Source organism: Dendrobates tinctorius, unplaced genomic scaffold (assembly GCF_039654945.1).
Source record: "Dendrobates tinctorius isolate UK_male_01 unplaced genomic scaffold, ASM3965494v1 ptg000112l, whole genome shotgun sequence".
In the NCBI taxonomy this organism is placed as follows: Eukaryota; Metazoa; Chordata; class Amphibia; order Anura; family Dendrobatidae; genus Dendrobates; species Dendrobates tinctorius.
Genome location: NW_027361780.1, coordinates 1,405,493 through 1,420,700, shown reverse-complemented (window position 1 = coordinate 1,420,700; position 15,208 = coordinate 1,405,493). Strand labels below are relative to the sequence as shown.

General features: G+C 46.4%; 1 protein-coding gene across 3 annotated transcripts in view; it reads left to right on the top strand.

Annotated features, from left to right (window-relative positions):
• The window catches only part of NF1 (neurofibromin 1), a 419,128-nt gene that overhangs the window by 196,970 nt on the left and 206,950 nt on the right, over nt 1-15,208 (top strand). For all 3 annotated transcript variants that reach the window (XM_073589728.1, XM_073589727.1, XM_073589726.1), the window contains exon 30: nt 4,611-4,673. In XM_073589728.1, coding sequence (XP_073445829.1) covers nt 4,611-4,673 — 63 coding nt within the window. The remainder of the gene's footprint in view (nt 1-4,610; nt 4,674-15,208) is intronic.

The window sequence follows — 15,208 nt, the reverse complement described above, 5'->3', positions numbered from 1 at the left end:
AATTGTTTTAACCATATCGAAATAAATTATGAGCGTGCTTTCATAAAATCACCACTGGATCATCAGTTCGTTTAATGAATCATTATCAGTCTTAGCATGCTTGTTGTTATTTAGAAGAGTATTGAGCTTAGGTTGTGAGAAACAATGTCAGCATGTATGGAACTGAAAAACAAGCGCAGTAGCATAGATCTGCCCGCAGGTGGCGCAGGCTCACTGTTATAGAGGATGAACATGGAAATAACAAATATATATTATTCTGTCTCCTCGAAAGTATAAATGCAATAAAGAAGCGTCTACTTAACCACAAGTAGAGAGATTCTCTTCACTAGTTGAGCAGGGGGATTAATTGGACAGAAGAGAAGGTTATTTAGTGAGCCTTCTGTTCAGTTCCTTTTTATGAGGTGAAAGGGGGGAAAATGGCGTCTATGCTTTTCCAAGCAGGGGAGAATTTGGCGCCAATTCAATCCTTGTAAAAGAATACTCTGTACCCCCAAACAGAGTAGCTGCTAGGGGTGAAGATATAGGGGGCGCCCGAGGTAGATGCAGGGCTCTGTATCGACTTTCAGCTCTTGGAGTGAGTGGAGCTTATGTGGCTGTTAGTAGCCGACGCCTCTCACCCCTGTAAACTCCTCTGGGCCTGAGCCTCACGTTCTGACTGGCTGCACACCTAGGTGGCCTCCTTTCCGTGCGTTTCACTCTCCCCCGGGCGTCTGTTCAATAGGGGCCTACACCTGTCACTGCGGGCGTTACATGGGGAGCAAGCCGCCGGACTCACCGCGTCTCTCCTGTAGGTGGATGGGTGCCTGTCATGGCCGCTCCTGTGTCCCCAGCGCTCACTGCGCACTCACTGCTTCGCCCGCCGACACCGGCGCCCTTGGCTCCTCTGGCCTCCAATCTCCCCCTCCTGTTAGGGGCCTCTGTTGACCGATGGACTCCTATCCGAGAAGGCCCCGGCAGAAGCGCCGCGGCCGCAGTCAGCAGCGTGCCTCCCCTCAGCCCAGACCTCTCCTGTCTGTGAAGCGTCTGGAGCCGGTGAGTGGATCTTCTGGGGTCTTGTATCTGCGGTAGGGTTATACAGGGGGATCTCAAGCGCACCCTGGGTTAGGATGGGTAGGTATTCCCGGTAATTTAAGTATTTTCTTATGGCCTAGGGCCAGGAGCTTAGACACTGCACGTCTTCTCGTGCTCGTGCCTAGGGCACGCCCCCATATTATTCAGAAATTTAAGCTCCATGCGACTGTAGCTAACCTTCCTGGACATTGCCGCAGGAGGAAATTGATGACAAATCAAAGAAGGATAATACGAATGGTAACAAAGAGCCCAGAAAAACTTCTAAACACATTAAAGGTGAACTTCAAGCTCAAGGAACATCAGTGTCAGATTGCACCATCCATCATTGTTGAGCCAAAGTGGACTTCATGAGAGACGACCAAAGAGGACACCATTGTTGAAATAAAAATTATAAAGCCAGACTGGAATTTACCAAACTTCATGTTGACAAGCCAAAAAGCTTCTGGGAGAATGTCCAATGGATAGATGAAACAAAAATGCAACTTTTTGGCAAGGCACATCAGCTCTATGTTCACAGACAGAAAAATGAAGCAAGAAAAGAAAAAAGCCCCTACTGCGAAACATGGAGGAGGCTCTGTTATGTTCTGGGGCTGCTTTGTTTCATCTGGCACAGGGTGTCTAGAATCTGTGCAGGGTACAATGAAACCTCATGAGTATCAAGGGATTCTAGAGAGAAATGTGCTGCCCAGTGTCAGAAAGCTTGGTCTCAGTCGCATGGGTCTTGCAACAGGACAATTACCCAAAACACACAACTAAAAACAACCAAGAATGGCTAAGAGGAAAACATTGGACTATTCTGAAGTGGCCTTCTATGAGCCCTGACCTAAATCTTATTGAGCATCTTTGGAAAGTGCTGAAACATGCTGTCTGGAAAAGGCAACCTTCAAACAAACATGAGACAACTAGAGCAGTTTGCTCTTGAGGAGTGGGCTAAAATACCTGTCGAGAGGTGCAGAAGTCTCATTGACTGTTACAGGAATCGTTTGATTGCAGTGATTGCCTCAAAAGGTTGTGCAACAAAATATTAAGGGTACCAGCATTTCTGTTCAGACCTATTTCATGAGTTTTATTTAATTCTGTGAAAACATGGTTGAAAAGCAATGACTGACTTTCATTTGTTCATTTTCATAGATTTTTGATTTATTACTTCTATCAGATTCAAGTTATTTCTGTGACCATTGTGTTTTTCTGTCATTAAACAAGGTACCAACAATTTTGACCACGTGTGTACATACCATATTTTTCGGACTATAATACACACACCGGACCATAACACGCACCCCAGATTTTCAGAAGAAAAGTAGGAAAAAAAAATGAAAGCATCAAATGAGGGTCCATCTTACAGTCTGAATTATTCAGCTTACCTGGGGGGTAGGGTTATGATATGGAGCACTGGTGGAGTAGGGTCACAGGAGGTGTTTTGTGGTCTAGCCCATCCCAGACTGGTTCACCAAGTTCGGTGGTGCGGGGGCTCTGCCATTTTGTGAAAGCCCCCACACATCATCCCGGGCTGATGCGCAGCAGTTTAGCAGATGACCGGTGGTGCTGGGGCTCCGCCAGCATTTGTGGAAATCCCGGAGCCCCCGCACATCCATTCTGGGCTGGTGCAGTGGAAATCCCGGAGCCCCCGAACATCCATCCCGGGCTGGTGCGGCACTATTGCAGATGATCAATGGTGCGGGGGCTCCGCCGGCTTTTTGTGAAGGGCCGGAGCTCCCGCACTTCCATTGCTGGAATGATGAGTTGAGCTTCATGAAAATGGCCGCCGAAGGCGGCGCATGCGCAGTGTGAGATATCAGTGCTGAGATCTCGTCTCCCGAGATCTCACTCTGTACATGCGCCACCTCCGGCGGCCATTTTCATGAAGTTCATCTCATCATTACAGGAACTGAAGTGCAGGGGCTCCGGCCTTTCACAAAAGGCCGGCGGAGCCCCCGCATCACCGATCATCTGCAAATGTGCTGCACCAGCCCAGGATGGATGTACGGGGGTGCTCCGGGACTTCCACCAATGGCGGCGGAGCCCCCGCACCACCGATCATCTGCCAAACTGCCTCACGTCAGCCTTGGATGTGTCTACTGTTAAGTGTATGCCGACCATAAGACGCACCCCCATTTTTCCCCAAATTTTTTTGGGAAAAAGTGCGTCTTATGGTCCGAAAAATACGGTACATGCTACAATGTATATATAGTGAATTTCTAAAGTTATTAACTTTCGTGTCCCAAGAGATCAGACATTTCCATAAAAGACTTGCCCTCAGGCCGCCCTGAAGCACAAACACGTTCCTCATCATTGAGATAGAGATACTGTCTGTGACTCGGGGTAGCCTGTTGGCAGGTCTTTTCTTGGTTTCTCTGGCTTAGCGCAAGAAGATAAGACTCAGTCTACAATCCCGCCCCGGAGCACGGCATCTCATTAACTGAAAACTTCTAACACTGATTACACAAGAACCACAAGACTTATTTCTTCATACCAGGTATCATTTTAATCCAGTCAACACTGCCAACCTGACAATGCCAGTAGTTTACTTAGCAAAATCCTGCTGACATGTTCACTTTAAAACCGATTTGAAGGCATCCCTAAAACCGTACTAGGCAATATTTTTTTCTGCGGACAAATTTGTAGAAATTGTGAATACAATATTGTAGTTAAATGCGCACAGTCTTATTGTATATTTCCTTACAGGAATTTAGTTAGATAAGTTACTTCTACAGAAATTGTATTCAAACAAAAAACTATACGTAAGTAGCCACATTATTAACATGATGTGGTGATGAAGCTTGTTCTTACCATATTATTAAATATTGATAATTTAATGAAAGTCGAGGTCTGGAAAAACAGGAGTGAGACGTTTTGGCTTATTTCAAACACAAAAGCCCTGATAGGAAGGAACAGCTACAGCTTGGAGTTCAGATTGGGCTGAGGTGGATTTCAGAAAGTCGTGTCTAATATAGAATTTACATTTGGATGTATAGCCTAAGTAGAGGCAGTCATATATGCCTAAAGCACATACTCTGCTTGCATGTACTGTTCATTAGTACAGAAGCTCCAAAGAGATCAAAAAAAAGTTTCTTAAAAAAATGTCTTGGCGCATAAGTCAAATAATTTGATGTGAAATGTTTTTAAGCTTTCCACCTTTTTTTTAATATAACTCTCTTTTCCCAGGCATAACCTTTTGAAAAAAAAAATTGCATTTGCTTTTAACTTTTTAATTTTTTTTCTTTTTCTTTTTTTTTTTTTTTTGTTTCCTCATTATTTCATTTTTTTTTTTTTTTTGCTACAATATTGTAAAAGGGATATTCCGGTAATTAACTTTTTTGCCATTTCACTTGGATACCAGAAATAGTAGAACAGATTTTGGGAACAATGTGAGAGAACCACCAATATCATGATTTGTGTTCCATTATTGTGTGTTGCATTCCTTCCCATGAAGTCGTTTGTGCGAGTCCACATTGTGTTTTATTCCATTGAATCAGTTTATTTACTTTGCTATGTGTAGTTGGTGCTGTGACTTGTTTGTGCTCATCTCTGTCCTGTAGGCAACTTGCCATTCCCTACTGAATAAAGCTTCCGTTAAAGAAAAAAAGGAAAACAAAAAATCAGTAAGTCTGGAGAACTTTCTATCAGCCATTTTCTCCCCAAATACACAAAAATGGACTATTTGGGACCAGAAATTTACCTAAACAAGCCTTTTATGTTCTGTTTTTTTTTTCCTGCTATTAAAACATCTTCACTCCAACCTCCAGTTCTTGACTGTCAAAATCATTCTACTAATTCTGGCACAAGATAACTTTCATTTCAATTAACACACTGAAATTCTATAGCGGTTTGCGTCTTTTCTGTGTGAGCGTTTGGTAGCAATTTTTTTTTTTCAACTTTTGGCTTTACTACTTAAGAAGCATTGATTTTAAATAACGGAGATGGGTTTGTACTATCTCTACACTCGGGGGAATTCTGGGACTTCTACTTTCTAGATGCTTGGGACTCAAAGCCTGTTCTTTCTAAAAACAGCTTTTTTTTTTTCTTTTAAACCAGTGTTATTTTATTTAATCCTTTAGATATGTTATAATTTTTTTTCAGCTCTTTTCCTAAGGTAAGTAGTTAGTATAGTATTTGAAAAAATGTATTTCTGAGCCGATTTGAATAGCATGGCGGTGTGATGTGGTCATGTAAGTCACCATCGTCTGTAAGTGCAGGTACGCCGAGTTTATGTACTATGGATTCAAAAATTGAAATTTGTATTTTAATTTTATAAGGACTACTTGAAGGACATTTTTAGTATTTTTGCTAATAAGGAGTACGGTCTTCAATTTTTTAGTTTAATTTATTTTTTGTTGCTGATGAATGTATCAAGGTTTCTGAAATTAATTCTCTTATCTAATCCCAGAAAACAGAGTGATAGTTGCTGACAACTTGAAGTATTTTTACTCTTCGGTTCTGGTGTTTGATTTACTCCGTAAAGAGAACCAGTCTGAGCAGCATGTATCGGGCACTGGTTGTATGAATGCAGCCAGGCATGTTTGAATCTGAAATGCAGTGGCGTAGACTAGACGAACAGGCAGATCACAGATGACTTCTCCGTGCCTGCTGTACTGAAGTGACAGGTCTCTGCATATATGCACCCCTAGGCAGAGACCTGCCAATATAGGGCAGCAAGCAGGGAGGAGATGCCTGCAACGTAATTGTCAGGCTATTATTTTGTATGGTCTCGATTTCCGGAGGCTCTTAAAGTATATTTTTTTCTGAAATGCCAAAGCCTTTAAAGTGAAACCTACCTGGCTGTGTTCATACAGCCAGAGCCTGATACATGCTACTCAAGGATTGTGCGGCACGTGTCAGGTTCTCTTTAAAGGCATGTCCACATAGTCTTTTTGCTGAATTTTTGGAGCAGAAACGAAGCCAAAACTGCACATTTTTATGTTTTGAGTAATTGAGGATTTAGAGTGTCACGGCTAAGTTTCTGCTCTAAAAACAAACACCTATGTGCACATACACTAAAAGGTATGGAAGAAAAAATGTCTATAACAATTTTATTGGCACATTTGGCAAATGTAGTGGCTACCAATAAAAAACATCTTTTAAAACTTGCAGTTTTGACAAATTGTTTTCTGTAATTCTGTTCTTATTCTTAAGGCCTGGCCTATGTTGGTCTATGGCATTCTGAAAGCAATAACTTTTCTTTTTCTGCCAATATAAGGAACCGAATGAGTGCTTGTTTTTCATTGGGCAAGTAGTTTTCAATGGCACCATTTATACTTATAACTTGTTATTTAACTTGTATTAAATGGATTGTGTCACCAGATTTTATTCGGTCGTCCATGACAGCACCACCTGAGAGAGGGGATCCGCCCACCAGGAACAGGAAATCCTACAGATACATAAGGTCGGCACCTCTCCCACGCATCAGTTGGTTTCCTGTTCCTGGAGGACAGGATTCCCTACAGATCATGCCATCATGGATGAGGAATCCCCAGGCCGGCTGTCCGACTCAGGTAGCGGGGGGGTCTCCTACCTCGGCCAGTGCGGAGTCCCCTGGAAGCGCCACGGTGGCCCGCGCAGGGTTCCACGTCAGTGTGTGGGGCAGGTGGGAGCAGGGTCCGGCGGATGCCCGTCTCCTGGGCCGGCGCCGGCAGGTAAGTATGGCCTCTCCTCCCCTGATCCCGATCCTTGTTCTGGCCAGTGCGATCCCCCTCGGCCTGGATCGCGGTCGGCGTGCGGCTGCGCCTCGGCGTCCGGGAGGGCTCTGTCGGGCGGCGCCAGTGGCCTGCGCGTCCTCGCGCACCCGTAGCGGAAAGGATGGGGCGGGGCCGGTAGCGCTGGTGGCACCCTCGCAAGCATCCGGACCGGAAGTGACGCGGCAGGACAGGTGGCCTGCGCGTCCTCGTGCGCGCCCGTACCAGAAGTGACGCGGCGGGGCCGGTGACGCTGGCGGCGTGCGCGTCCTCGGGCGCGCCCGGAAGTGACGGGGCGGGACTAGCGGCGCCGGACCGGAAGTCGGGTGTCGGCGGTTTTCTCCCTCCCCGTGCGTCGTCGGGCACCGGCAGAGCGGGGGGCGCGGCACGCAGAGGGAGGGACGTCGGGGAAAATGGGGGGGGGGGGCAAAAATCAGCCCCTGGCCACGTCACCTGTGAACCCGGATTACCGGGGGAAAAAGGGCACAGAGGCACTGATGAGCGGCTTCAGCTCAGATGCAGGATGGACGAGCAGGAAGCTCCCGTGCCCCAGCTGGACAAAGAGCAGGAACGTACCTCAGAGAGGTCCCAAACCAGCTTCCCAGCAAAAGGAGAAACGAACTGCACAATCTGGCCATAGAAGTTCCTCCAGGCCGAAAGATCCAGCTCGCCCCCCCCGAACCCCTACCCCCCCCGCCGTGACCCGGTACCTACGCCTTCTGCTCAGGGTAAGAGATCTTCGTGAATGTACCCTGATGCAGTGTCCCCCTTATGTTTCCTCCTATAGGGAAATAAATGTACTGACAAGGCAAAAACAGGGAATGCGCCCTTTGCAAATACCCCTTGCCGGATGCCTACCCTAAGAAGCTGTGCCAGTCATGCAGACGGTAAAAAAAAAGAAAGAAGGCGAGTTTTTCAGGGTCAGGCTCTACAGCTGACCCTAGAGGGAATGAAGATCTCCTCAGAGCCCTCCACCTCTGCGTCCTCTTCAGAGGAAGACGCCAGTCGTTTCTGCCTAGGTCTGGAACAAGTGGACAAACTAGTCAAGGCAGTCAGAGCTACCATGGGGGTAACAGACACCAGGCCTGAACGGTCTGCACAGGACCAAATGTTCGGGGGTTTAGACCCCAGGAAACGTAAGTCATTCCCGTTAAACGACAAGGTCCAAAATTTGATTAACAGGGAATGGCGGAAACCTGAAAGATAAGGCTCCCTACCACCAGCCTTTAAACGGCGATATCCCTTTGAGGACCCCGTGGTGAATAAATGGGATAAAGCCCCGAAATTGGATGCAGCAGTGGCTAAGGTGTCCAAAAAATCCGCTATACCCTTTGATGACATGGTCTCATTAAAGGATCCGCTGGATAAAAAGGCGGACTCCTACTTGAAAGGCACATGGGAGATGTCGGCTGGCGCCCTGAGACCGGCGGTCGCAGCTACCTGCACGGCCAGATCTATGATGGTCTGTCTGGACCAGCTAGAAACTCAGAGGACAGAGCCTCGAGGGAATCTATCTTAAAAACCCTACCCACCATCCAGGATGCGGCAGCCTTTTTAGCCGACGTTTCGGCAGATTCCGCAAGAATGGCGGCCAAGGCCGCAGGGCTATCAAATGCAGCCCGACGGGCTATATGGCTAAAATGCTGGCCCGGGGATATCCAGGCCAGATCCCGGCTGTGCTCCATCCCGTGTGATGGGGAATATCTATTCGGACCAGTCCTAGATGAACTCCTGGAGAAGGCTGACGACGATAAAAAGATGTTCCCTTCCCTACCCACCCCTTCCTATAGACGTCCCTTTGCTAGAAAGAGATTTTTTCGGAAGAGGTCATCCAGGGACCGGGGCAGTTGGGAAGATAAGAAGAGGAAAGGTACCGGCTTTGTTTGGAGGGGGACGCCAAGAATCATCCCGTGAGACCAAGAGACCTCCCCATTGACTAGAGGCCCCGGTGGGAGGTAGACTATCGGCCTTCTTCCAAGCCTGGTTGCGGATCTCGAACAGTAACTGGATCCTGGGGTTGGTAGGCTCAGGCCTAAAGCTCAAATTTGCCTGTGTCCCCCAGAACAGTTTTAGGGTCACCCCGCTCAGGTCTTCCTTGGCGGAACAGACTGCCCTAGAAACCGAAGTTGTTGACCTATGTCAGAAGGGAGTATTGATAAAGGTACCAGAGGCGGAGAAGGGCGAAGGCTTCTACTCCCCCCTATTTTTGGTCCGTAAACCAGATAATTCCTTCAGGACCATAATTAATCTGAAGGCACTTACCGTATATACTCGAGTATAAGCCGACCCGAGTATAAGCGGATCCCCCCTAATTTTGCCACAAAAAACTGGGAACTTATTGACTCGAGTATAAGCCTAGGGTGGGAAATGCTCCATAGATTATTACCCCATATGGTGTCCCCAGAAGAAGCTCCATAGATTATTCCCCCATATGGTGTCCCCAGAAGAAGCTCCATAGATTATTCCCCCATATGGTGTCCCCAGAAGAAGCTCCATAGATTATTCCCCCATATGCTGACCCCATAAGAAGCTCCTTAGATTATTCCCCCATATGCTGACCGCAGAAGAAGCTCCATAGATTATTCCCCCGTATGGTGTCCCCAGAAGAAGCTCCATAGAGTATTCCCCCATATGCTGACCCCATAAGAAGCTCCTTAGATTATTCCCCCATATGCTGACCCCATAAGAAGCTCCTTAGATTAGTCCCCCATGTGCTGCTGCTGCATGTAAAAATAAAAATAAATGACATACCTCTCCGTCGCTGGGTGTGAGATACTCCCCTGTCCTGCGTCCATGGCTGCTCACCGCTATCTGCCACGTCATCGGTCAGTGACGTTCAGACTGCAGGGGGCGTGACGCGCACTAATCACGTCACCACGCCCTCTGCTGTCTGAAGTCACTGACCGATGACACAGCAGCAAGCAGCCATGGACGCAGGACAGGTGAGTATCGCTATACTTACCTGTCCTGACGCTGTCTCTTGAGCCCTCAGCTTCTCCGCGCTTTCTTCCTGCGTTCAGCGGTCAGGTGATACGGCTCATTTAAACTCATGAATATGCACATATTCATGAGTTTTAATGAGCGGTACCACGTGACCGCTGAATGCAGGAAGAAAGAGTGCGGAGAAGCTGGGGGCTCAAGAGACAGCGTCAGGATGGGTAAGTATGACCTGGCACCCCCGCCCCCCTCCCCCTCCAACCCCCCGGTGTATGACTCGAATATAAGCCGAGAGGGGGGACTTTCAGCCCCCAAAAATGGGCTGAAAATCTCGGCTTATATTCGAGTATATACGGTAACAGATACCTGGTCGTTCGGCCTTTCAAAATGGAAGCTATCAGTTCCACAATAAAGTTGCTGTTCGAAAATTGCTTTATGGTGGTGTTGGATTTAAAAGACGCTTATTACCATATACCAATCTTTGCGTCTCATCAGCTTTTCCTTAGAGTGCCAGTTCATTTGGAGGGGTCGTTACAGCATTTTCAATATGTCGCCCTTCCCTTTGGTATAGCAGTCGCCCCCCGGGTGTCCACTAAGGTTATAGCGGAAGTTATGGCCCATCTACGGGAGGCAGACATCCTAGTAATCCCCTACCTGGATGACTTCCTTATTGTAGGCAAAACAGCAGTCCATTGTCTGGATCAATTGCGAAAAGCAAAATCGGCTTTGGAACGATTAGGGTGGCTATTAAACATTAAGAAGTCCCGTCTACAGCCCATGAAGGTCCAGCAGTTCTTGGGCTTAATCCTAGATTAGCAGAATCAGGAATGTCGTCTTCCACCCGAAAAATCAGTTCGCCTACGTCAGCAGGTCTTGAACGCTTCCAGTAACCCTACCATGTCTCTCAGGAAGGCAATGTCCCTCCTGGGTTCTCTCTCATCCTGCATCCCCGTGGTCCGGTGGGCCCAGTTCCACACAAAGGGGCTACAGGGCGAGGTTTTACGCCATCAAAAGATCCTGGGCGGTTATCTAGAAGGCCAGTTGACTCCACCCCAACACACTTTGAGATCATTTGAATGGTGGCTAGACGAGAACAATCTAGCCAGAGGGGTACCCTGGGAATATAACATAACCCGAGTAGTCACCACAGACGCAAGCCCTACGGGTTGGGGAGCCCACATGGGGGAAATCTTGATCCAGGACCTGTGGGAGGGCCATCAGTTGGGAATGTCCTCCAACCTGAAAGAGCTAACAGCCGTAGAGCAGGCAGTTAAAAACCTTCTTGTGTATCTACAGGGTCGCCATGTTCGAATATTCTCCGACAATCAGGTCACCGTAGCTTACATCAACCACCAAGGGGGCACTCGGTCCAGGCCCCTGATGGAGGTAGCAGAACGGCTGTTCCAGTGGGCAGAGCAACATCTCCTATCTTTAACAGCTCTGCACATAAAAGGAAGGGAAAACAACCACAGCAAACTTCTTAAGTCGCAACCTTCTAAAGCAAGGGGAATGGTCCTTAAAAGCGTCCATCTTCAACCAGATAGTACAAAAATGGGGGCAGCCAGAAGTGGACCTCTTCGCCACCAGAGAGAACAGGAAGGTGCCTCAATTCTGCTCTCTGAATCCCAGGGAGAACCCTCTGGCAGTAGATGCTCTTCTAATCAAATGGGACTTCGGCCTAGCATACGCCTTTCCTCCCCTGGCTTTACTACCCCTGGTGATGAGGAAAGTCAGGAAGGACAAAGCGAGGATTATAGTGATCGCCCCGTTTTGGCCCAGGAGGGCATGGTTCTCATGCCTCAGGACCATGTCGGTATCCGACCCTTGGGTCCTACCAGACATCCCAGACGACCTGTCCCAGGGCCCAGTTTACCATCCTCAGGTAGCTGGCCTACATCTGACGGTGTGGATTTTGAGCGGGCACTGCTAAAAGAGAGGTTTTTCCCCGGCCCTAATTAACACCCTGCTTAAAAGCAGAAAGCTGGTTACAACCAAAATCTACGTGAGGATCTGGAAGAAATTCCTTCAGAGCTCAGGGGTAGTAGCTGGACAGTCCACTCCCATAGCACAAATCTTAGAATTCTTGCAAAAAGGTCTGGACATGGGACTCTCCACCAGCACCCTTAAGGTACAGGTGTCGGCTCTAGGGGCACTGTTCAACTGCAACATCGCCAGTAACCATTGGATCAATAGGTTTATTAAAGCAACAGGCAGGTACAGACCGATAGTGAGGAATAAATTTATGCCATGGGATCTAAACCTAGTTCTTACGGCCATGACAGAGGCCCCGTTTGAACCTATCTCATCAGCTTCCACGAAAAACCTGTCCCTTAAAGTGGCTCTCCTGGTATCATTGACATCAGCCCGTAGAGTGAGTGACATCCAGGCGCTATCTAGACTTCCTCCTTACATACAATTCAGGGATGACAGGGTAATTCATACACCCGATCCAGCAAACCTGCCTAAAGTAGCCTCCAGTTTCCATAGAACTCAGGAGATAGTTATTCCATCCTTCCTCCCTAATCCCACGAACGAGAAGGAAAGGAAATTACACACTCTAGACGTTAGATGTCTCCTAGAGTACCTGACAGTTACCAACCCCTGGAAAAATGATAATGCCTTATTTCCTATCAGGGCACAAGAAAGGGCCTAAGGGCTTCAAAAAGTTCACTAGCGAGATGGATTAGGGAGGGCATTTCTTTAGCATACACCTCAAAAGGCAAACCGGCCGCTGGCAAGCTGAGGGCGCACTCCACCAGGGCCATGGCAAGCTCTTGGGCAGAGAGATTGGAGGTCTCTATCAACCAGATATGTAAGGCAGCTACTTGATCCTCTCCGAGCACTTTCTACAACCATTATAGACTAGACCTGGGTGCTTCCTCAGACCTCTCTTTTGGTGTCAGAGTTCTGCAGGCTGTAGTCCCTCCCTAAAGTAATTATTACTCTCTGTAATTCTCTCAGGTGGTGCTGACATGGACGACCGAATAAAGTCGTAGTTACTCACTGGTTAACGGTATTTTTCGGAGTCCATGACAGCACCCGTATATCCCCTCCCTTTAGTTTAATTTTGGTTGTGCACTTCTTCCTCTTATATGTATACAGGTAATTAATAGTTGTGTAGAGTATTGTATATAAATTATGCTATTAACCATTGTGGTCCTCTTGTGCAATGTAAACCAACAGATGCGTGGGAGAGGTGCCGTCCTTATGTATCTGTAGGATTTCCTGTTCCTGAAGGGCGGATCCCCTCTCTCAGGTGGTGCTGTCATGGACTCCGAAAAATACCGTTAACCGGTGAGTAACTACGACTTTTGCTACCTAACCACCGGAGACAAAACCCAAGATAAAAACATAATAAGCAAATACCCTGCAGTAATATCTATATAATTGCCTTGTAATGTTTTCATTTCCTGTTCTGTCCAGATGTGTCACCGTATCCCAGAATTCCAAGCGGAGGAAGTTCACCGACCGCCATATTGGGACACCCAAGTGATGGGTGTCTCAATATGGAAACTGCTGCTGGTACCAACCTATTGCACAGGACCACCAGCAAAACAGCGTCGCACCACACGCGCTCTATGTGCCATACGCATCACACTCTCACAGCCTTTTGTGCAGTACCACCAGCGGAACACTGTCGCACTGAGGAATTCCGTGGAGGGGCAGTGAATCATACGGCTGATCCCGGCGGCACATGCGCAACGTGTCTACACGCAGAGGAAGACTGTCACATTAAGGGGGATTTCCCACGAACGAAAGTTCATTTTAAAAATTTACTGTGTCTGACCGTGTACGGAGCATACCACATCTCCTGGGCAGGGGAGGAAGCAAAACACAATACTGACATTACAGCAGGGGTTCACAGTGGATTCATTTTGTGTGGTAAAATATTTCACTGACTGTTAATAAAAATTTTTACCTCACAAAATGTATCCTCTGCGATCTCCTGCTGTAATTTTAGTATTGTCTTTTAGTATTTGTCTTCCTCCCCTGCCCAGGAGCTGTGGTATGGTTCTGTACACGGTCAGACACAGGGGTGAGGGAGACAGAGCACAGGGGGAGACAGCTTAAACGGGACAGCACATGAGGGGAGAAAACAACACAGCACAGGAAGGCGAGAGACAGAAGGCAAGGGGGATAGCACATGGGGTAGACAGGTCAAAGAAGACAACACAGACGGGAGAAGTCAGCACATGGGGAAAGAGAGAGTGCATAGGTGAGTGAGCACATTGGGGGGAGAGATTCTCAACGCTGCAAAGCCTGCCCCCATCGTGACACTACCGCCCTCCATCTAGTTAAATAAATACATAGAAATAGTGCATGAAAATAATATAGGGTGCTTGGTAAACATAATTTTGATTTAAAAAAAATGTAAAAGCCATCTCACCATGTCATGGTGACCCTATTCAAGATGGTCCTTACCTCTACTATTAAAACCTAGCCATTTGTCAAGTGACATACATGTGAATAAAGGCTGAGAAGCACTGAGACTCTGCTAATAAACATCAGCCATGGGACACTACATGAATATAATATTAGGAAAAAAAATGACTGTGAAGTCAGCTCAACACTGTGTAGACTCCTCGTTAGACAGCTGGCACTCAGCACGGTTCCATTGAAGCAAACATATGTAACAACAGGAGGGAAGGATCCAGCGAGAAAATAGTCTAAAAAATTACTTTTAATCCATTATTTAAAAACATGGACAGCACAAAGTTGTTAGGCAAAAAAACACATTGTTGTCAGATCAACGCATTTCGACTTTGCAGTCTACGTCAAGATCTGTCTACTAGATGAAACATACATAATTATATACAAGGAAGTTGAACATGATTGGTCAGACAATACACATAATTTAAATATCCTATTAAAACATAATACATGCAAAAAAAAAAACAATTTTTTTAAAATATAGAAATTATATGATAAAAATTACGCAAGAAAAAAAGAATATGAACAGGTCCAAAAAAAAAAAATTTTTTACAATGACAAGAAAAATATAAGATGAACCAAATCAATAATATTTAATTAATCTGAAGGAGTTAACCCAACCTTTAGGATGACTAGCAAAGTGTTTACACACCACAGATGGTGCAATTGCATTAGGGTTAACTGCATCAGCCAAATGTTTTCTGATGCGGACATGTAGTACATCCGATATATTGTAATTTGCAGGAAATACACTCCACCTGATAGACTACATAAGGTGTATTACAATTTATGTAGTCATTAATGTTAAAAGCGCTGGAATCTTGAGTTGAAAAAATTTATCAGTTTTTCTTGCATAATTGCATGTCTCAGATCTGTTGGCTCCACACTTATAAAAGCCTTTTAAATTAAGCCAATTTTTTTCAGGAGAAAGAAGCATCTGAATCAAAAACGCTGGGTGAAAGTATAGAGCCCAAAGTGGGAGCTATTCTGGGCACAAATCGCACAGGATTTTTTAAAACCTCCTTTAATTTTTTATCCTGATTCAAAAGGGGTAATTATTTCTTTATAATGGTTACTATTTTGTTATATTGGGAACT